The sequence below is a fragment of the Oncorhynchus mykiss genome, chromosome 10 (genome assembly GCF_057628025.1).
Source record: "Oncorhynchus mykiss isolate SJ-2025 chromosome 10, ASM5762802v1, whole genome shotgun sequence".
NCBI lineage: Eukaryota > Metazoa > Chordata > Actinopteri > Salmoniformes > Salmonidae > Oncorhynchus > Oncorhynchus mykiss.
In genome coordinates this window covers 1,727,606-1,750,159 of record NC_143031.1, presented here as the reverse complement: position 1 = coordinate 1,750,159, position 22,554 = coordinate 1,727,606, and the positions used below count along the sequence as shown (strand labels likewise).

General features: G+C 44.5%; 1 protein-coding gene across 2 annotated transcripts in view; it reads right to left on the bottom strand.

Moving 5' to 3' along the window:
* Window positions 1-22,214, bottom strand: part of fgl1b (fibrinogen like 1B) — a 37,728-nt gene extending 15,514 nt beyond the window's left edge. For both annotated transcript variants that reach the window (XM_090188757.1, XM_090188758.1), the window contains exons 1-6: window positions 19,639-22,214; window positions 17,793-17,869; window positions 17,439-17,575; window positions 16,834-16,916; window positions 10,619-10,778; window positions 6,042-6,139 (exon numbers count right to left, since the gene is read on the bottom strand). In XM_090188757.1, coding sequence (XP_090044883.1) covers window positions 6,042-6,139; window positions 10,619-10,778; window positions 16,834-16,916; window positions 17,439-17,575; window positions 17,793-17,852 — 538 coding nt within the window. In that variant the 5' untranslated portion in view covers window positions 17,853-17,869; window positions 19,639-22,214. The remainder of the gene's footprint in view (window positions 1-6,041; window positions 6,140-10,618; window positions 10,779-16,833; window positions 16,917-17,438; window positions 17,576-17,792; window positions 17,870-19,638) is intronic.
* Between the last annotated feature and the right edge of the window lie 340 nt (window positions 22,215-22,554).

The window sequence follows — 22,554 nt, the reverse complement described above, 5'->3', positions numbered from 1 at the left end:
CCTTCTTCTTCCTCCAAACACGGCGAGTGGAGTTTAGACAAAAAGCTATATTTTTGTCTCATCAGACCACATGACCTTCTCCCATTCCTCTTCTGGATCATCCAGATGGTCATTGGCAAACTTCAGACGGGCCTGGACATGCGCTGGCTTGAGCAGGGGGACCTTGCGTGCGCTGCAGGATTTTAGTCCATGACGGCGTAGTGTGTTACTAATGGTTTTCTTTGAGGCTGTGGTCCCAGCTCTTTTCAGGTCATTGACCAGGTCCTGACCTGTAGTTCTGGGCTGATCACTCACCTTCCTCATGATCATTCATGCCCCACGAGGTGAGATCTTACATGGAGCCCCAGACCGAGGTTGATTGACCGTCATCTTGAACTTCTTCAATTTTCTAATAATTGCGCCAACAGTTGTTGCCTTCTCACCGAGCTGCTTGCCTATTGTCCTGTAGCCCATCCCAGCCTTGTGCAGGTCTACAATTTAACCCTGATGTCCTTACACAGCTCTCTGGTCTTGGCCATTGTGGAGAGGTTGGAGTCTGTTTGATTGAGTGTGTGGACAGGTGTCTTTTATACAGGTAACGAGTTCTAACAGGCGCAGTTAATACAGGTAATGAGTGGAGAACAGGAGGGCTTCTTAAAAAACAGGTCGTGAGAGCCAGAATTCTTACTGGTTGGTAGGTGACCGAATACTTATGTCATGCAATAAAATGCAAATTAATTTCTTAAAAATCATACAATGTGATTTTTGATTCCGTCTCTCACAGTTTAAGTGTACCTATGCTACAAATTACAGACCTCTACATGCTTTGTAATTAGGAAAACCTGCAAAATTGGCAGTGTATCAAATACTTGTTCTCCCCACTGTGTGTATATATATATATATATATATATATATATATATATATATATATATATATATATACACACACACACCTGCTACAGTATATACATATTTTTTTTTCCAGAACATTAACCATGTGTAGGTAGATGTGGAAAGATGGATACAAATGATTTGTTGCATGTTTTGGAGGTGGGGGGGGGGGTTCACACCTAGCTCAAGTTGGGGAGGGGGGGGTTCACACCTAGCTCAAGTTGGGGGGGGGGGGGGGGGTCACACCTAGCTCAGCTATTAGACAATTCTTTAGTAAAGGTTGAATAGTCTATTGTTTAACTAATAGCCCTTCCTGCTACGCTGGTGAAAAACTAATAGTAATTCTTTCTCCCCTGTCCACATGTTAAAGATTCCAATAGATAAAGTGTTTTTGCCACATTCAGTCCCAACCCCAATTAATACATTTTGGCACAGCATGCTGGATGGGCTAGAATGTTGAGGGTTCTAAACCTGCTCCCTGCTTGTTTCATTACATTATTATGCCGGTCTGTGAGCAAATAGCCTGGATTGTTACTCCCATCTCATTCCTCGCCCTCTTCCACATGTCATTCTCCACCTAAGTGGCTCGCTTGTGGGAGTGCTGGCAGGATATGGCAGCACCTTCGGTTGTGAGTCAAGAAATCAGTATAGCAAGTTTGTATGAAGGTCTAGTTTTTCACAGGCAAATAGTAATATGCTCTAAACCGCTCTGGTGACAAATATACTTAGCTACCCTGTATTCAATCGTCTACATGGCTGGGAGAACCTCCTCAGATTAATGCAGATGAAGGGAGTTAGACATGCATAGGAAGTGTAGCTTACTGTTTTTTATTCTGTATATATGAATGATTAATCAGCTTTTACTTAAATCATGTTTCTAGTCTATTGCATGGTTACAATGTGAAGTCATTGATGTCCCAGGAGCAAGAGTGGTAAACACTGTTGAAGTGTATAATTGTAATACATACATGCAGACACAGCATCATTCAGAGAAGAGTTTGATACACCTGGTATTGGATATGACTGGAAAACGACTTGCTAATAGCGATTTTTGTAACAAAAAAATATGCACAATCGTTTGTCTCTACATTAACTAACATATTCCTCTCAATTTTACATTTTTTTGAATGATTCATTATGACGGGGCGGCAGCGTAGCCTAGTGGTTAGAGTGTAGGGACGGCAGGGTAGCCTAGTGGTTAGAGTGTAGGGACGGCAGGGTAGTCTAGTGGTTAGAGTGTAGGGGCGGCAGCGTAGCCTAGTGGTTAGAGTGTAGGGGCGGCAGGTAGCCTAATGGTTAGAGTGTAGGGGCGGCAGCGTAGCCTAGTGGTTAGAGCGTAGGGGTGGCAGCGTAGCCTACTGGTTAGAGTGTAGGGGCGGCAGGTTAGCCTAGTGGTTAGAGTGTAGGGACGGCAGGGTACCCTAGTGGTTAGAGTGTAGGGACGGCAGGGTAGCCTAGTGGTTAGAGCGTTAGACTAGTAACCAAAAGGTTGCAAGCTCAAATCCCCGAGCTGACAAGGTACAAATCTGTCGTTCTGCCCCTGAACAGGCAGTTAACCCACTGTTCCCAGGCCGTCATTGAAAATAATAATTTGTTCTTAACTGACTTGTCTAGTTAAATAAAAAATATAAAACGTTAGAATTACTTACATTTGCTTCCACCGTAATGTTTTTGTCAGACATCTTTGCTGACGAAAATCACCAGCGACGATGTCAAATTTGTCATTGGAGTCACTTGTGGTGAAACACCAAAGGGATCTCCTCTGTGTCCCTTTTCCTCCTCTCTCCCCACCCGTTTTTGAGCCTCCAGAAACATCTGAACTACCTGACTGGACACAATCACCTGAGTATGCCACCAGCTCACCTCCTAACTCAACCTCCTGGTACCAAGAAACTCCTGCTCCACCCCTCAACGACACCTCTGAGGAATGGGAAAAACTGTTAGAATCATTGTTGCTAGAGTAATAGGCTCTGTCATAAACAGAGGCACATATATGCACTGTAAGAAAAGTATTTCCTGTTGTAAGATGTGCCATCACCCTCTCTGCTACCGGAAAGGGTGACTCGATATGCTTCAGGAAAGAGCGACTCGAGATCATTGTTTAGTCTGAGGAAATGGGAGGAGCAGCGGATCGGGTGCAGAGAAACAAAAGGTATATAAAGAGAAATTGCCATTTCCTTGGCGCTGACTTCTTGAATTCTGAATTCATTTAGACAACCATTTGCCTTTGGGTAATTGCCACCTGACTCAAATGACTTAAATATTCTAACTTGCTGGAACTTGGGCCGTTTAGCTATTGAACAGTTGTTCTAGTCGCCATCTGACCCGTTGCTTGGTTTATCTTGATGCAATAATATCTTAACCGATTGAGCTCAACATTCCGGCCGGGACTTATAGCCACTGACACTGCGGTAGCTCAGCGGAGAATCTTTCGTCCCTCCAGACTAACTTGAATCTCGAAATTTAGTTGAACCACTCAAATTATCTATAGATTCTAACTTGCTGGAACTCAGGTCCGTGCCTATTGAACAGTTGCTCTTGTCGTCATTTGACTTGCGCCCGGCTTATCGTGATGCAACAATATCTTAACTGATTGAGCTCAACACTCCGGCCAAGGCTTATTGCCACAGACACTGCGGTAGACCAACGGTGAACCACTCGCCTAGGAACCAGGAGATTATCATACATAGACTGGTCCTGCCGCCAGTTGACCCGGAGCCTGTTTTGTCTTGTTGCCACCGAGCACAATACTACAGCCCGGTCGAGTGCCGCAGCCAGCCTCGGATATATCCTCTGGGGCGAGAAGGGTCTCTCCAGACTAACTTGAATCTCGGAATTTAAGTGAACCACCGATCTCTCATAGGAGGAATCGATACCGAAACTGAATTCTCAGAACTCTGACCGATTGAAACTCTGCTCCTGATCTCGTGGGTCTTCCTGTTAAAGGTATTACTAACTATTTTATAACTATTAAAGGTAATTAATTTAAACTATTACAATTTATTAGAAATAAGTGTTATCATTGTACCTTATAGCATTTATAGAGCATTAAGGCATTTGCATGTTTTTGATTAACGCTGTGTGTGACCAAGTAACAAATTGTGTATTTTGAAGTGTGTGTTTGATTGTAAAAGACAAAAAACAGAGTGTTTCCAAAAATAAACGGTAGTCTTGCTTTGTCGCGAGTACACGCCCTCCCAAGACAGTTAACGGCAAGGGAGATAACAACTTTGACACTCCCCTCTACCCGGGACACTGGAAACGGAGACCAATACTCTGTGATTGAGCGAGTTACCATTAAAAGACAAAGAGGAAGGTGTGTCCAGTAGTGATTCATTAATTGTCTTATTGATCTATCTAAGTTTTATTATCCAAGCGATACATAGCCGACGGGCAGAGTAGTGAGACTAAGTTGACTAAAGGTCTTCACACTTTAAACTAGATACATCACAGAGGGGAAACACTCAACCACAGGGAAATCATATAGAGACTGGTAGGACTAGTGCTTAATAACAACTCAGGGATCAATTAGTGGTGAAGCAAAGAGTCTAGAGGATAAAGGTGGGGTTCACACATCCCAGCTAGAGCTAGACCGTTGAGAGTGACAAGGCAAAAGACCTCTCTACGCGGACAACGCTTCGATACAGAGAGAGAGGCAGGGCTACGCGAGCGGTCCTGGTTATACCCAGATAACCTGAAGTATCTATAGTGCCCTGTCCAATCCAGGGAACGGGACGCTAACCACCAATAGCACCCCGCTGCCGGCCAAGGGGCGGGGCTGAAGGTTTCGTATCGCGACACACTCTATATGATTAGTCATATAAAAACCTTGGGGCCCAAATGCATAATGAGTGCTCTACCTCCCTCTTGTGGTGGTCTGGAGCAATGAAGCCGTGATGCTGGGTACCTCTAACTTCTTATGGCTGGGGGCAGTATTGAGTAGCTTGGATGAATAAGGTGCCCAGAGTAAACTGCCTGCTACTCATGCCCAGTTGCTAATACATGCATATTATTAGTAGTATTAGATGGAAAACACTCTGAAGTTTCTAAAACTGTTTGAATGATGTCTGTGAGTATAACAGAACTCAGGCAAAAACCGGAGAAGAAATCCAACCAGGAAGTGGGAAATCTGAGGTTTGTAGTTACCTCTAAGTCCCGCGATATAACCTCACAACTTTTAAAGTAGGAACCACTGTACACATGCACACATTATTACACACAGACACACACTATGAAAACATACATTATTACACACATTATTACTCACACACAAAAAAACACACAACAATCAGTAGCCTGTTCAATTATCTTGTGATCGAGATGTGATCCAGATCAGCACTCTCACATGTGATCACTGTCTGGAGACTTTGCTGTTGATGGAGGTCTGAGTCATGGCTGTTACTGTATGTAATCTCTTGTTGAGTGAACGTGTCTCCCCTTCTAGAGGGAAAGGGAAGGGGGACACCTAATTCAGTTGCACATCTGAATGCATTCAATCGAAATGTGTCTGCATTTAACCCCTCTGAATCAGAGCAGTATGGGGTGGCTGCCTTAATCATTGCCATCAGCTTGGGAGTTAATTGCCTTGCTTAAGGGCAAAACGGCAGATTTTTCTACCTTGATGGCTCAGGAGTTCAAACCAGTGAACCTTCGCTTACTGTCTCTTACTGTCCCTTACTGTCTCTTACTGTCCCTTACTGTCTCTTACTGTCCCTTACTGTCTCTTACTGTCCCTTACTGGCTCTTACTGTCTCTTACTGGCCCTTACTGGCTCTTACTGTCCCTTACTGTCCCTTACTGGCTCTTACTGGCACTTACTGTCCCTTACTGGCTCTTACTGGTCCTTACTGGTTTTTAATGGCCCTTACCAGCTCTTACCATCCCTTACCGTCCCTTACCGGCTCTTACTGGTCCTTACTGGCTCTTACTGTCCCTTACTGTCCCTTACTGGCTTTTAATGGCCCTTACTGTCCCTTACTGTCCCTTACTGTCTCTTACTGGCTCTTACTGGTCCTTACTGGCTTTTAATGGCCCTTACCGGCTCTTACTGGCCCTTAACCGTTAGGCTATCTGCCGCCCTAAAACCAGAGAGTGAATGTGTTCTGGGGCCGTATGTATCAAGCCTCTCATTGTGTTAGGGTTGACAGCCTACATATGGCCCCAGATCTTACCTTCCTTCACCAGAGAATGGATGTGTTCGTTGCCCAGCCAGAATTCATCGTTCCACAGCTTAAAGTCTCCAAACCCGTCTCTGTAGTCCACCCAGTCTCTATGGAGGAGAGAGCATTCACTGGGTCAGTCTATAACATTCACTGGTTCAGTCTCTATGGAGGAGAGAGCATTCACCGGGTCAGTCTATAACATTCACTGGTTCAGTCTCTATGGAGGAGAGAGCATTCACTGGGACAGTCTATAACATTCACTGGGTCAGTCTCTATGGAGGAGAGAACATTCACTGGTTCAGTCTCTATGTAGGAGAGAACATTCACTGGTTCAGTCTCTATGGAGGAGAGAGCATTCACTGGGTCAGTCTATAACATTCACTGGTTCAGTCTCTATGGAGGAGAGAACATTCACAGGTTCAGTCTCTACAGAGGAGAGAACATTCACTGGGTCAGTCTCTATGGAGGAGAGAACATTCACAGGTTCAGTCTCTACAGAGGAGAGAACATTCACTGGGTCAGTCTAGAACATGCACTGGGTCAGTCTCTATGGAGGAGAGAACATTCACTGGTTCAGTCTCTACAGAGGAGAGAACATTCACTGGTTCAGTCTCTACAGAGGAGAGAACATTCACTGGTTCAGTCTCTATGGAGGAGAGAGCATTCACTGGGTCAGTCTATAACATTCACTGGTTTAGTCTCTATGGAGGAGAGAGCATTCACTGGGTCAGTCTAGAACATTCACTGGTTCAGTCTCTATGGAGGAGAGAGCATTCACTGGGTCAGTCTATAACATTCACTGGGTCAGTCTCTATGGAGGAGAGAACATTCACTGGGTCAGTCTATAACATTCACTGGTTCAGTCTCTATGGAGGAGAGAACATTCACTGGGTCAGTCTAGAACATTCACTGGTTCAGTCTCTACAGAGGAGAGAGCATTCACTGGGTCAGTCTAGAACATTCACTGGTTCAGTCTCTATGGAGGAGAGAGCATTCACTGGGTCAATCTAGAATATTCACTGGGTTAGTCTCTATGGAGGAGAGAACATTCACTGGATCAATCTAAAACATTCACTGGTTCAGTCTCTATGGAGGAGAGAACATTCACTGGTTCAGTGTCTATGGAGGAGAGAACATTCACTGGTCTCTATGGTCTCTATGGAGGAGAAAACATTCACTGGTTCAGTCTCTATGGAGGAGAGAACATTCACAGGTTCAGTCTAGAACATGCACTGGTTCAGTCTCTATGGAGGAGAGAGCATTCACTGGGTCAGTCTATAACATTCACTGGTTCAGTCTCTATGGAGGAGAGAACATTCACAGGTTCAGTCTCTACAGAGGAGAGAACATTCACTGGGTCAGTCTCTATGGAGGAGAGAACATTCACTGGTTCAGTCTCTACAGAGGAGAGAACATTCACTGGTTCAGTCTCTATGGAGGAGAGAGCATTCACTGGGTCAGTCTATAACATTCACTGGTTTAGTCTCTATGGAGGAGAGAGCATTCACTGGGTCAGTCTAGAACATTCACTGGTTCAGTCTCTATGGAGGAGAGAGCATTCACTGGGTCAGTCTATAACATTCACTGGGTCAGTCTCTATGGAGGAGAGAACATTCACTGGGTCAGTCTATAACATTCACTGGTTCAGTCTCTATGGAGGAGAGAACATTCACTGGGTCAGTCTAGAACATTCACTGGTTCAGTCTCTACAGAGGAGAGAGCATTCACTGGGTCAGTCTAGAACATTCACTGGTTCAGTCTCTATGGAGGAGAGAGCATTCACTGGGTCAATCTAGAATATTCACTGGGTTAGTCTCTATGGAGGAGAGAACATTCACTGGATCAATCTAAAACATTCACTGGTTCAGTCTCTATGGAGGAGAGAACATTCACTGGTTCAGTGTCTATGGAGGAGAGAACATTCACTGGTCTCTATGGTCTCTATGGAGGAGAAAACATTCACTGGTTCAGTCTCTATGGAGGAGAGAACATTCACAGGTTCAGTCTAGAACATGCACTGGTTCAGTCTCTATGGAGGAGAGAGCATTCACTGGGTCAGTCTATAACATTCACTGGTTCAGTCTCTATGGAGGAGAGAACATTCACAGGTTCAGTCTCTACAGAGGAGAGAACATTCACTGGGTCAGTCTCTATGGAGGAGAGAACATTCACAGGTTCAGTCTCTACAGAGGAGAGAACATTCACTGGGTCAGTCTAGAACATGCACTGGGTCAGTCTCTATGGAGGAGAGAACATTCACTGGTTCAGTCTCTACAGAGGAGAGAACATTCACTGGTTCAGTCTCTATGGAGGAGAGAGCATTCACTGGGTCAGTCTATAACATTCACTGGTTTAGTCTCTATGGAGGAGAGAGCATTCACTGGGTCAGTCTAGAACATTCACTGGTTCAGTCTCTATGGAGGAGAGAGCATTCACTGGGTCAGTCTATAACATTCACTGGGTCAGTCTCTATGGAGGAGAGAACATTCACTGGGTCAGTCTATAACATTCACTGGTTCAGTCTCTATGGAGGAGAGAACATTCACTGGGTCAGTCTAGAACATTCACTGGTTCAGTCTCAACAGAGGAGAGAGCATTCACTGGGTCAGTCTAGAACATTCACTGGTTCAGTCTCTATGGAGGAGAGAGCATTCACTGGGTCAATCTAGAATATTCACTGGGTTAGTCTCTATGGAGGAGAGAACATTCACTGGATCAATCTAAAACATTCACTGGTTCAGTCTCTATGGAGGAGAGAACATTCACTGGTTCAGTGTCTATGGAGGAGAGAACATTCACTGGTCTCTATGGTCTCTATGGAGGAGAAAACATTCACTGGTTCAGTCTCTATGGAGGAGAGAACATTCACAGGTTCAGTCTAGAACATGCACTGGGTCAGTCTCTATGGAGGAGAGAACATTCACTGGTTCAGTCTCTACAGAGGAGAGAACATTCACTGGGTCAGTCTAGAACATTCACTGGTTCACTCTCTATAGAGGAGAGAACATTCACTGGGTCAGTCTAGAACATTCACTGGTTCAGTCTCTATGGAGGAGAGAGCATTTACTGGGTCAGTCTAGAATATTCACTGGGTTAGTCTCTATGGAGGAGAGAACATTCACTGGATCAATCTAAAACATTCACTGGTTCAGTCTCTATGGAGGAGAGAACATTCACTGGTTCAGTGTCTATGGAGGAGAGAACATTCACTGGTCTCTATGGTCTCTATGGAGGAGAAAACATTCACTGGGTCAGTCTCTATGGAGGAGAGAACATTCACTGGGTCAGTCTAGAACATTCACTGGTTCAGTCTCTATGGAGGAGAGAACATTCACAGGTTCAGTCTAGAACATGCACTGGGTCAGTCTCTATAGAGGAGAGAACATTCACTGGTTCAGTCTCTACAGAGGAGAGAACATTCACTGGGTCAGTCTAGAACATTCACTGGTTGACTCTCTATAGAGGAGAGAACATTCACTGGGTCAGTCTCTATGGAGGAGAGAACATTCACTGGTTCAGTCTCTATAGAGGAGAGAACATTCACTGGGTCAGTCTCTATGGAGGAGAGAACATTCACTGGTTCAGTCTCTACAGAGGAGAGAACATTCACTGGGTCAGTCTAGAACATTCACTGGTTCAGTCTCTATGGAGGAGAGAGCATTCACTGGGTCAGTCTATAACATTCACTGGTTCAGTCTCTATGGAGGAGAGAGCATTCACTGGGTCAGTCTCTATGGAGGAGAGAACATTCACTGGGTCAGTCTATAACATTCACTGGTTCAGTCTCTATGGAGGAGAGAACATTCACTGGTTCAGTCTCTATGGAGGAGAGAACATGCACTGGGTCAGTCTAGAACATTCACTGGTTCAGTCTCTATGGAGGAGAGAGCATTCACTTGGTCAGTCTAGAACATTCACTGGTTCAGTCTCTATGGAGGAGAGAACATTCACTGGGTCAGTCTAGAACATTCACTGGTTCAGTCTCTATGGAGGAGAGAACATTCACTGGGTCAGTCTCTATGGAGGAGAGAACATTCACTGGTTCAGTCTAGAACATTCACTGGTTCAGTCTCTATGGAGGAGAGAACATTCACTGGGTCAGTCTCTATGGAGGAGAGAACATTCACTGGGTCAGTCTAGAACATTCACTGGTTCAGTCTCTATGGAGGAGAGAACATTCACTGGGTCAGTCTCTATGGAGGAGAGAACATTCACTGGTTCAGTCTCTATTGAGGAGAGAACATGCACTGGTTAAAGTCTCACACTTGCTGCTTCCCCTTGCATCACTATGCTGACGTGATCAAGACAAAGGAGATGATTGTGGACTACAGGGAAAGGAGGAGGACTAATACAATTTGATTTGAAACACAGCAGCTGGATGCCACAGTGCTGATGTGATAAACTACTAGCTGATTGCAGAGGTTAAACAGGCCAGCTTTCCAAAGATCGCACACACACACACACACACACACACACACACACACACACACACACACACACACACACACACACACACACACACACACACACACACACACACACACACACACACACACACACACACACACACACACACACACACACACCTGTTGAAGTCAACCCTGCCATGTCTTCGTCGCTGTATAACAGTCCATCCCCCTCCATCTTCCATGTCACAGAAGACTAGGACCGGCTCCTGATCCACTCTAGGCCTGATCCGGTAAAACCCGGAGTCTGGCCTCTGTCTGTCATACAGCTCAGAGCAGTCTGGAGGTGAGAGGTGACACACGCAGAGATATTATCACAACTTACTATGAAGGCACATTTTACTGAAAAGGGTAACACCCAATTACCATAAAAAAAAATATATATATATTATTTAAACAAATCAAATCACATTTTATTGGTCACATACACATATTTAGCAGATGTTATTGCAGGTGTAGCGAAATGCTTGTTTTCCTATCTCCAACAGTGCAGTAATACCTAACAACATACCACAATAAACATGAATCTAAAAATGAAAGAATGGAATTAAGAAATACATAAATATTAGAATGAGCAATGTCAGAGTGGTATTGACTAAAATACAGTAGAATAGAATATAGTGTAATGACCTGACTAGATCATAAAGGAACAATTGTCCAGACAGAGGATTGAGTTTACGAATTGACAGTTTATTAACTCAGCTATACACAGGCTACTGTTTGGCCGTAGCCCACGCCAAATAAATGAAAGATACCCCACAAGCCAACCGTGACCTTCTCTTGTGAAGCCCAGACGTAAGAGAGAGAACAAAGGCTAAACCTGGTCTTAACTTCCAATGCTCCATCCCCCTGCCCAACCCCCCTCCACGCCACTCCGCCAACCGCCAGGATGCCCGGCATCAGAACATTCCAGGCATTCCCGTGATTGGCAGATAGCAGGTTGATTGGCATGTCAGACCCCGTGAACACTGGGTACTGGTAAGAACAACACAACCAACTAATAGCCTAACACATAACACACAGCTGTCTGTGCGGGTCGCTACAATAGTATATAGCCTATTGGACATGACTTTTCTATAATATCTTCTGTTTGGGTGTTTCAGGTCAGGTCTGAGCCATGATCAGAATGTGTCTCTGTCTATTTCCAGCCCTGCCATTTGTACCTGTCCTGATCTAGTGTTTGACCCCTGACCTCCTCACACCGTCTCACTGTCCATGTCTGCTTTTAGCTCCCACCTCTACTTCACTGTGTTATAATGGACCTGATGCTTGTTATGTCACCTCTGTAACCAGCTATCAAACATACGGACCTTTCTGACCCTGTCCATTGACCCTACTTTTTAGAACTGAACATTTAAATTCCTCTATGAGTTTTGTTTAGTGTCCATTTACATATTTATTTAAGTATTTGTTGTTTATTGGGCTTGTGCCGCAGAGCATCATGGGGGTTTGTATATGTGTTGAGGTGATCACATTCCAGAAAATTGGTTGAACTGATTCCTGTCTCCCGTCTCATTGTTATTGAATTGTTATACAGACGTGGTTATGAAACCCACGAGACAAAAGATTGGTGATGAGTAGGTCTGAATCTACAGGAACTATTCTGTCTGGAAGATGAGTAGGTCTGAATCTACAGGAACTATTCTGTCTGGAAGATGAGTAGGTCTGAATCTACAGGAACTATTCTGTCTGGAAGATGAGTAGGTCTGAATCTACAGGAACTGTTCTGTCTGGAAGAAGTCGTTTTTTTCAACTGTTGAAAACGGTTATTTTCTGTGGTACAGTCTAGGCTAATGTTAGCACAGTGTATTGCTAGCAGAGGCAAGTACATAGCCGAGCTAGCTAAGACAGAGAGAGTTAACATCGTCATGGACGGCAGAAAAAGACTCGAGACAAATGTCGGAGCGGGAAAATAACGTGATTAAAAAGGAACCAATAAAAACAGCGATTAACGGAAAGGCATTTATTCAACTGTGAGGACGAACTTTGGAATTAAAAACTGCTAAATGAGCGAACTTGAGGGGGAAACGTCAATGAGTGAATGAAGATCACGTGACTGAGGAAACTATTGAAGACTAGAATGTGGGCTACGGAGCGAAGCTACACAAAAGAGACTGTTAACTGAAAGTAATCTGACCTTGGCGAAGGACATTGAAATCAGTGTGCCCATGGAACCAGCTGCTAAAGAGGCTCACCAGTTGAGTTCATCAGGAACTTTTGTATTTATTTTTTATTTCACCTTTATTTAACCGGGTAGGCTAGTTGAGAACACCTTTATTTAACCAGGTAGGCTAGTTGAGAACACCTTTATTTAACCGGGTAGGCCAGTTGAGAACACCTTTATTTAACCGGGTAGGCCAGTTGAGAACACCTTTATTCAACCAGGTAGGCTAGTTGAGAACACCTTTATTCAACCAGGTAGGCTAGTTGAGAACACCTTTATTTAACCAGGTAGGCCAGTTGAGAACACCTTTATTTAACCAGGTAGGCTAGTTGAGAACACCTTTATTTAACCAGGTGGGCTAGTTGAGAACACCTTTATTTAACCAGGTAGGCTAGTTGAGAACACCTTTATTTAACCAGGTAGGCTAGTTGAGAACACCTTTATTTAACCAGTTAGGCTAGTTGAGAACACCTCTATTTAACCAGTTAGGCTAGTTGAGAACACCTTTATTTAACCAGGTAGGCTAGTTGAGAACACCTTTATTTAACCAGGTAGGCAAGTTGAGAACAAGTTCTCATTTACAATTGCGACCTGGCCAAGATAAAGCAAAGCAGTTCGACACAAACAACAACACAGAGTTACACATGGAGTAAAACAAACATACGGTCAATAATACAGTAGATAAACAAGTCTATATACGATGTGAGCAAATGAGGTGAGATAAGGGAGGTAAAGGCAAAAAAAGGCCATGGTGGCGAAGTAAATACAATATAGAAAGTAAATCACTGTTGATTTGCAGTGGAAGAATGTGCAAAGTAGGAAAAAAAATAATGGGGTGCAAAGGAGCAAAATAAATAAATAAATACAGTAGGGAAAGAGGTAGTTGATAGGGCTAAATTATAGATGGGCTATGTACAGGTGCAGTAATCTGTGAGCTGCTCTGACAGCTGGTGCTTAAAGATAGTGAGGGAGATAAGTGTTTCCAGTTTCAGAGATTTTTGTAGTTCGTTCCAGTCATTGGCAGCAGAGAACTGGAAGGAGAGGCGGCCAAAGGAAGAATTGGTTTTGGGGGTGACCAGAGAGATATACCTGCTGGAGCACGTGCTACAGGTGGGTGCTGCTATGGTGACCAGCGAGCTGAGATAAGGGGGGACTTTACCTAGCAAAGACTTATAGTTGACCTGGAGCCAGTGGGTCTGGCGACGAGTATGAAGCGATGGCCAGCCAACGAGAGCGTACAGGTCGCAGTGGTGGGTAGTATATGGGGCTTTGGTGACAAAACGGATGGCACTGTGATAGACTGAATCCAATTTATTGAGTAGAGTGTTGGAGGCTATTTTGTAAATGACATCGCCGAAGTCGAGGATCGGTAGGATGGTCAGTTTTACAAGGGTATGTTTGACAGCATGAGTGAAGGAGGCTTTGTTGCGAAATCAGAAGCCAATTCTAGATTTAACTTTGGATTGGAGATGTTTGATGTGAGTCTGGAAGGAGAGTTTACAGTCTAACCAGACACCTAGGTATTTGTAGTTGTCCACATATTCTAAGTCAGAACCGTCCAGAGTAGTGATGCTGGACGGGCGAGCAGGTGCGGCAGCGATCGGTTGAAGAGCATGCATTTAGTTTTACTAGCATTTAAGAGCAGCTGTAAGGAGAGTTGTATGGCATTGAAGCTTGTTTGGAGGTTTGTTAACACAGTGTCCAAAGAAGGGACAGATGTATACAGAATGGTGTCGTCTGCGTAGAAGTGGAGCGTAGAGCGACATCAAATGAAACATATTTTGATTTGTTTAACACTTTATTGGTTACTACATGATTCCATCTGTTATTTCATAGTTTTGATGTCTTCACTATTATTCTACAATGAAAAAGATTGTACAAATAAAGAAAAACCCTTGAATGAGTAGGTGTGTCCAAACCTTTGACTGACACTGTATAAATAGCATTCTATTGGTTGAATGAGTGTTCTAAAACTTTGGACCGGTAGTGTATTTGATTAGATATTTTTTATACTTTTTAAACTATGTAGAAATTTGGCAAAATTTACAAAAACAGGATGTGGTACTCTCAAATTCTATTTTACCAGAAACAGAGAAGTTTCCAAGAGGAGACTGGTGGCAGGGGTTATGGGAGGACAGGCTCATTGTAATGGCTGGAATGGAATAAATAAATGATGTGTTTGATGCCGTTCCATTCATTCCATTCCAGTTTTTACAATGAGCACATCCTCCTATAGCTCCTCCACCAGCCTCCTCTGGTATGTCCATGTTCCTGTGGAGGCAAATTATATATATACACTACCGTTCAAAAGTTTGGGGTCACTTAGAAATGTCCATTTGTCCATTAAAATAACATCAAATTGATCAGAAATACAGTGTAGACATTGTTCATGTTGTAAATTACTTGACTATTGTAGCTAGAAACGACAGATTTTTATGGAATATCTACATAGGCGTACAGAAGCCCATTATCAGCAGCCATCACTCCTGTGTTCCAATGGCACGTTGTGTTAGCTAATCCAAGTTTATCATTTTAAAAGGCTAATTGATCATTAGAAAACCCTTTTGCAATTATGTTAGCACAGCTGAAAACTGTTGTTTTGATTAAAGAAACAATAAAACGGGCCTTTTTTAGATTAGTTGAGTATCTGGAGCATCAGCATTTGTGAGTTCGGTTACAGGCTCAAAATGGCCAGAAACAAAGACCTTTCTTCTGAAACCCGTCAGTCTTGTTCTGAGAAATGAAGGCTATTCCATGCGAGAAAATCACAAGAAACTGAAGATCTCGTACTACGCTGTGTACTACTCCCTTCAGAGAACAACGCAAACCGGCTCTAACCAGAATAGAAAGAGGAGTGAGAGGCCCCGGTGCACAACTGAGCAAGAGGACAAGTACATTAGAGTGTTGAGTTTGAGAAACAGACGCCTCAAATGTCCTCAACTGGCAGCTTCATTAAATAGTACCAGCAAAACACCAGTCTCAACGTCAACAGTGAAGAGGCGACTCCGGGATGCTGGCCTTCTAGGCAGAGTTCCTCTGTCCAGTGTCTGTGTTCTTTTATCCATCTTAATCTTTTCTTTTTATTGGCCGGTCTGAGATATGGCTTTTTCTTTGTAACTCTGTCTAGAAGGCCAGCATCCCGGAGTCACAAGGAAATTTCTAGGTTAACCTTTTGAACGGTAGTGTACGTAAAATGCCTTTTTTGGTGCAAAGAAAATGGTATCTAGAATACATATTTGACAACATTTCAACAATTCCCAAGTCTGGAGTTATCGAAGGATAACTGCAGATACTGTAATTCATTTTAAGCTGAAACATTATTTTTGGCATGTGGGAAGGGTGTGACTTTCAAGAAATAGTAGTCTGGGATGAGGAATGTTTGTACAAAATGTCATGATTGTATCTGCTTCGTAAAATGTTTTTTTTCATGCACCTGGAGAGCATCTCTACTAGTGTGTTCCTCTGTGACAACAGTATTTGTTTATGTTCATATAGTAGTTCCCTGCTTGACAGACTGCATCAGAGCGCTGGTCTTCTAGTATAAAGTCAACTGAAATAGTTGAAATAGAAATAGACACAAATAGCCTGAAATTTCTTGACTGAGAAACACAAGAATAGATTTGTTGATTCTACATGAGGTGTTATAGAACAGTCTGGAACAGAACAGAGCTGATGTAGATTTCAACTCTTTCTACACCTGGTAGCGTCTCCTTGTGTCCATATTATGTTCTCAGAAGATACTGGTGACACAGCCATACAGTAGACAATGTTGAAAGGTTCCCGGAGGATGTAGCTAGCAGATCCACTTGCTTACAGCTGCACTAGGGTCAGACAGGCTTCCTGTGTAGATTAGGACACCAGGGAGCTAGCAAAACATATGGCTCGGGAAAACGGTCCTCAATACAGGGATGGGAAATGCGTTGTACTCCGAATTGTCCCATTATCCCAACCGTTACACCGAGAATATTGAATGGCTGCTAGACAATTCGGAGAACAACACATTTCTCATTGTCAGACCCTAGCGCAACTGTAAGCCAGCGGGTCAGATCTGTTGGCAAACGGAGGATGTAGCCTCTTAGCCTGATCCCAAATCAGTTTAAGTGTTGTCTTGGTCATTGACAATGATGACTATACTGTAGGAGTTGGCAAAACAAGGCTATGAATCTCTCACCTTTGTCATGTACGATGAGGCTTCCTGCTGGAGGCAGAGAGGCTCCTGTCCTGTATTCCTCTGTTAGGTTGAAGGTTGAGTTACTGGTCAGGGAAGAAGAAGAATTTTACTTTATTGTCCGTGCATAAAGCAAAGGAAATTATATTTTTTTCCCATATCCAATTCTCCCCGAAAGATTGAAATACTGGTTAGAGTTAGGGTCAGAGTTGGGGTCAGGGTCGGAGGCAGGGTTGGGGTCAGGGTCAGAAGCAGGGTTGAGGTCAGGGTCTGAGGCAGGGTTGAGGTCAGAGGCAGGGTTGCGGTCAGGGTTGAGGTCAGAGGCAGGGTTAGGGTCAGGGTTGGGGTCTGAGGCAGGGTTGGGGTCAGAGGCAGGGTTGGGGTCAGAGACAGGGCTGGGGTCAGAGACAGGGTTGGGGTCAGGGTCAGAGGAAGGGTTGTGGTCAGGGTTGGGGTCAGGGTTGGGGTCAGGGTTGGGGTCAGGGTTGGGGTCAGGGTTGGGGTCAGGGTCAGAGGCAGGGTTGATTAGAAGGGGAGACTCCATAAAGTTATGTTCAGGGAGATTCAACAGAATACAAGCTACAGAGAAGTAGTGTGTCATGCTACACCTGGGTAATGGGGGGGTGATGATGTAGCTGTGTGTCTTGACATGGTTGAGCTGCCACACTCCGATCAACAGTTTGTTCTCCAGAATACGGACATCACGTCTCAACTCCTCTAGTTCTAGAACACAGGGGTCTGATGCCTCGTGGGAGATACAGGACATTTAAATCAATCACTCGCTCACTCAATCAATCAATAAATCATTTAATGGTGTCCCCAAAGAGAAATTGGCTTTGTATGCAGTAAACAGAAGCTTTCCAAAAGCACCCTTTCTCGTTGAAAGGAAGCAGGGCCTAAGGACGACTACAGAGTCAGCGAATGGTATGCGTAGAATGCTCCCCACAGTGATTGGTACATACTGAGAGTCGAGGCGACGCCATGGTTTGGCACACCAACACCAGCAGTAGCATCAGAGACATGATCTTCAGTTAGAAGTCTATAACAAGATAAAATAATAACGAATATGAAAGGCTAAACTCACTCAATATATGCAGGCAAAAGGACATTGACACGTCCAATAACTAATCCAAGTGTATTTCATCTATCAACAGGGCTACGTAGCAGGTACAGGGCATTCAGGAAGTATTCAGACCCCTCGACTTTCTCCACATTGTGTTACGTTACAGCCTTAATCTAAAATGTATTAAATAAATGTTTTTCCTCATCACTCTACACACAATACCACATAATGAATAAGCGAAAACAGGTTTTTAGACATTTATACAAATGTATAAAAAGTAAACAACTGAAATACCTTTCTTACATCAGTATTCAGATCCTTTGCTATTAGACTCTACATTGAGCTCAGGTGCATCCTGTTTCCATTGATCATCATAGAGATGTTTTTACAACTTGGAGTCCACCTGTGGTAAATTCAATTGATTGGACATGATTTGGAAAGGCACACACCTGTCTATATAAGGTCCCACAGTTGACAGTGTAAATCAGAGCAAAAACCAAGCCATGAGGTCGAAGGAATTGTCCGTAGAGCTCCGAGACAGGATTGTGTCGAGGCACAGATCTGGGGAAGGATACCAAAACATTTCTGCAGCATTGAAGGTCCTCAAGAACACAGTGGCCTCCATCATGCTTAAATGGAAGAAGTTTGGAACCACCAAGACTTCCTAAAGCTGGCTGCCTGGCCAAACTGAGCAGTCCGGGAGGTGACCAAGAACCCGGTGGTCATTCTAACAGAGCTCTAGAGTTCCTCTGTGGAGATGGGAGAAATTTCCAGAAGGAAAAACATCTCTGCAGCACTACACCAATCAGGCCTTTATGGTAAAGTGCCCAGACGAAAGCCACTCCTTAGTAAAAAGGCACATGACAGCCCGCTTGGAGTTTGCCAAAAGGAACCTAAAGACTCTAATACCAAGAGAAACAAGATTCTCTGGTCTGACGAAACCATTACTGAACTCTTTGGCCTGAATTCTAAGTGTGGAGGAAACCTGGCACCATCCCTAAGGTGAAGCATGGTGGTTCAGCGTCATGCTGTAGGGATGTTTTTCAGCGGCAGGATCTGGGAGACTAGTCAGAATTGAGGGAAAGACGAACGGAGCAAAGTACAGAGAGATCTTTGATGAAAACCTGCCCCAGAGTGCTCAGGACCTCAGACTGGGGCGAAGGTTCACCTTCCAACAGGACAATGGCAATAAGCACACAGCCAAGACAACGCAGGACTGGCTTCGGGACAAGTCTCTGAATGTTCTTGAGTGGCCCAGCCAGAGCCCGGACTTGAACCCGATGGAGCATCTCTGGGGAGACCTGAAAACAGCTGTGCAACGACGCTCCCCTTCCAGCCTGACAGAAGAATGGGAGAAACTCCCCAAATACAGGTGTGCCAAGCTTGTAGCATCAGACCCAAGAAGAATTGATGCTGTAATCACTGTCAAAGGTGCTTCAACAAAGTACTGAGTAAAGGGTCTGAATATTTACGTAAATGGGATATTTCAGTTTTTGCTTTGTCACTATGGGGTATTGTGTGTAGATTGAAAAAAACAATTTAATCAATTTTAAAATAAGGCTGTGAGGTAACAAACTGTGGAAAAAGCCAAGGGATCTGTATACTTTCCGAATGCTCTGTATCTAGGCTAAAAACTAACACTGATATTAGGCTACATTACATAGAATGGAATACATGAAATAGTTTCATATTTCTCATTTAACATAAAGTTTATAAAAACAGAAACATGGATATCTAGAGCCTACCTTAACTTCTTCAGCGTTTCTTCCGTTGGTGAGTTAAAGAAGGTCTGTCGTCTACGTGCAGTGTGTTCAGATACCGTGCCCGTTATATTGGTGATTTATCAGCCCAGACGCGGTCTGCTTGGTTCCGCATGGTTCATGTTAAGAGAAAGAGAAGAGTTACCCAAGAAATCTGATGGAAGCTCAGTTTGCCTTTTCCCACTGGTGGTCAAGGTAGGGAGTTGGTGTGGATACGCTGATCTCAGATCAGTGACCCCACCGACCACCTGTGTCGAGGCTACGGTCCCTCCTCTGTGGGGAAGATTTGAGGATTGTCCCAGTTTTTTATGTGGTGTAGTACGTTTTACCAGGGCCCATAGAGCTTTGATCAAACGGAGTACACTAAGTAGGGAAAAGAGTTCCATTTGGGACACTCTAGTGCATGAAACAACATTTTTCACATACCACTCTCCTCAGTCTGGTCCTGGAAACACATGATGCATCATCCTACGACTCTCCTCAGTCTGGTCCTGGAAACACATGATGCAACATCCTACCACTCTCCTCTGTCTGGTCCTGGAAACAACATGATGTATCATCCTACCACTCTCCTCTGTCTGGTCCTGGAAACAACATGATATATCATCCTACCACTCTCCTCTGTCTGGTCCTGGAAACAACATGATGTATCATCCTACCACTCTCCTCAGTCTGGTCCTGGAAACAACATGATGCATCATCCTACCACTCTCCTCTGTCTGGTCCTGGAAACAACATGATGTATCATCCTACCACTCTCCTCAGTCTGGTCCTGGAAACAACATGATGCATCATCCTACCACTCTCCTCAGTCTGGTCCTGGAAAGACATGATGCATCATCCTACAACTCTGTATGGTCCTGGAAAGACATGATGCATCATCCTACCACTCTGTCTGGTCCTGGAAAGACATGATGCATCATCCTACCACTCTGTCTGGTCCTGGAAACAACATGATTCATCATCCTACCACTCAGTCTGGTCCTGGGTATACATGATGCATCATCCTACCACTCTCCTCAGTCTGGTCCTGGAAACAACATGATCCATCATCCTACCACTCTCCTCAGTCTGGTCCTGGAAACACGTGATGCTTCATCCTACCACTCTCCTCAGTCTGGTCCTGGAAAGACATGATGCATCATCCTACCACTCTCATCAGGCTGGTCCTGGGAAACACATGATGCATCATCCTACCACTCTCCTCTGTCTCGTCTTGGAAACAACATGATGCATCATCCTACCACTCTCATCAGGCTGGTCCTGGGAAACACATGATGCATCATCCTACAACTCTCCTCTGTCTCATCTTGGAAACAACATGATGCATCATCCTACCACTCTCCTCTGTCTGGTCCTGGAAACAACATGATGCATCATCCTACCACTCAGTCTGGTCCTGGAAACAACATGATGCATCATCCTACCACTCAGTCTGGTCCTGGAAACACATGATGCATCATCCTACCACTCTCCTCTGTCTGATCCTGGAAACAACATGATGCATCATCCTACCACTCAGTCTGGTCCTGGAAACAACATGATGCATCATCCTACCACTCAGTCTGGTTCTGGAAAGACATGATGCATCATCCTACCACTCTCCTCAGTCTGGTCCTGGAAACACATGATGCATCATCCTACCACTCTCCTCAGTCTGGTCCTGGGAAAACATGATGCATCATCCTACCACTCTCCTCAGTCTGGTCCTGGAAACACATGATGCATCATCCTACCACTCTGTCTGGTCCTGGAAAGACATGATGCATCACCCTACCACTCTCCTCTGCCTGGTCCTGGAAACAACATGATGCATCATCCTACCACTCAGTCTGGTCCTGGAAACACATGATGCTTCATCCTACCACTCTGTCTGGTCCTGGAAACAACATGATGCATCATCCTACCACTCTCCCCAGTCTGGTCCTGGAAACAACATGATTTATCAATCTACACTCTCCTCAGTCTGGTCCTGGAAACAACATGATGCATCATCCTACCACTCTCCTCAGTCTGGTCCTGGAAAGACATGATGCATCATCCTACCACTCTGTCTGGTCCTGGAAAGACATGATGCATCATCCTACCACTCTGTCTGGTCCTGGAAACAACATGATGCATCATCCTACCACTCAGTCTGGTCCTCAGTCTGGTCCTGGAAACAACATGATGCTTCATCCTACCACTCTCCTCAGTCTGGTCCTGGAAAAACATGATGCATCATCCTACCACTCTCCTCAGTCTGGTCCTGGAAACACATGATGCATCATCCTACCACTCTGTCTGGTCCTGGAAAGACATGATGCATCATCGTACCACTCTGTCTGGTCCTGGAAACAACGTGATGCATCATCCTACCACTCAGTCTGGTCCTCAGTCTGGTCTTGGAAACAACATGATGCTTCATCCTACCACTCTCCTCAGTCTGGTCCTGGAAAAACATGATGCATCATCCTACCACTCTCCTCAGTCTGGTCCTGGAAAGACATGATGCATCATCCTACCACTCTGTCTGGTCCTGGAAACAACATGATGCATCATCCTACCACTCAGTCTGGTCCTCAGTCTGGTCCTGGAAACAACATGATGCTTCATCCTACCACTCTCCTCAGTCTGGTCCTGGAAAAACATGATGCATCATTCTACCACTCTCCTCAGTCTGTTCCTGGAAACAACACGATGCATCATCCTACCACTCTGTCTGGTCCTGGAAAAACATGAGGCATCATCCTACCACTCTGTCTGGTCCTGGAAACACATAAGGCATCATCCTACCACTCTGTCTGGTCCTGGAAACACATGAGGCATCATCCTACCACTCTGTCTGGTCCTGGAAACACATGAGGCATCATCCTACCACTCTCCTCAGTCTGGTCCTGGAAAAACATGATGCATCATCCT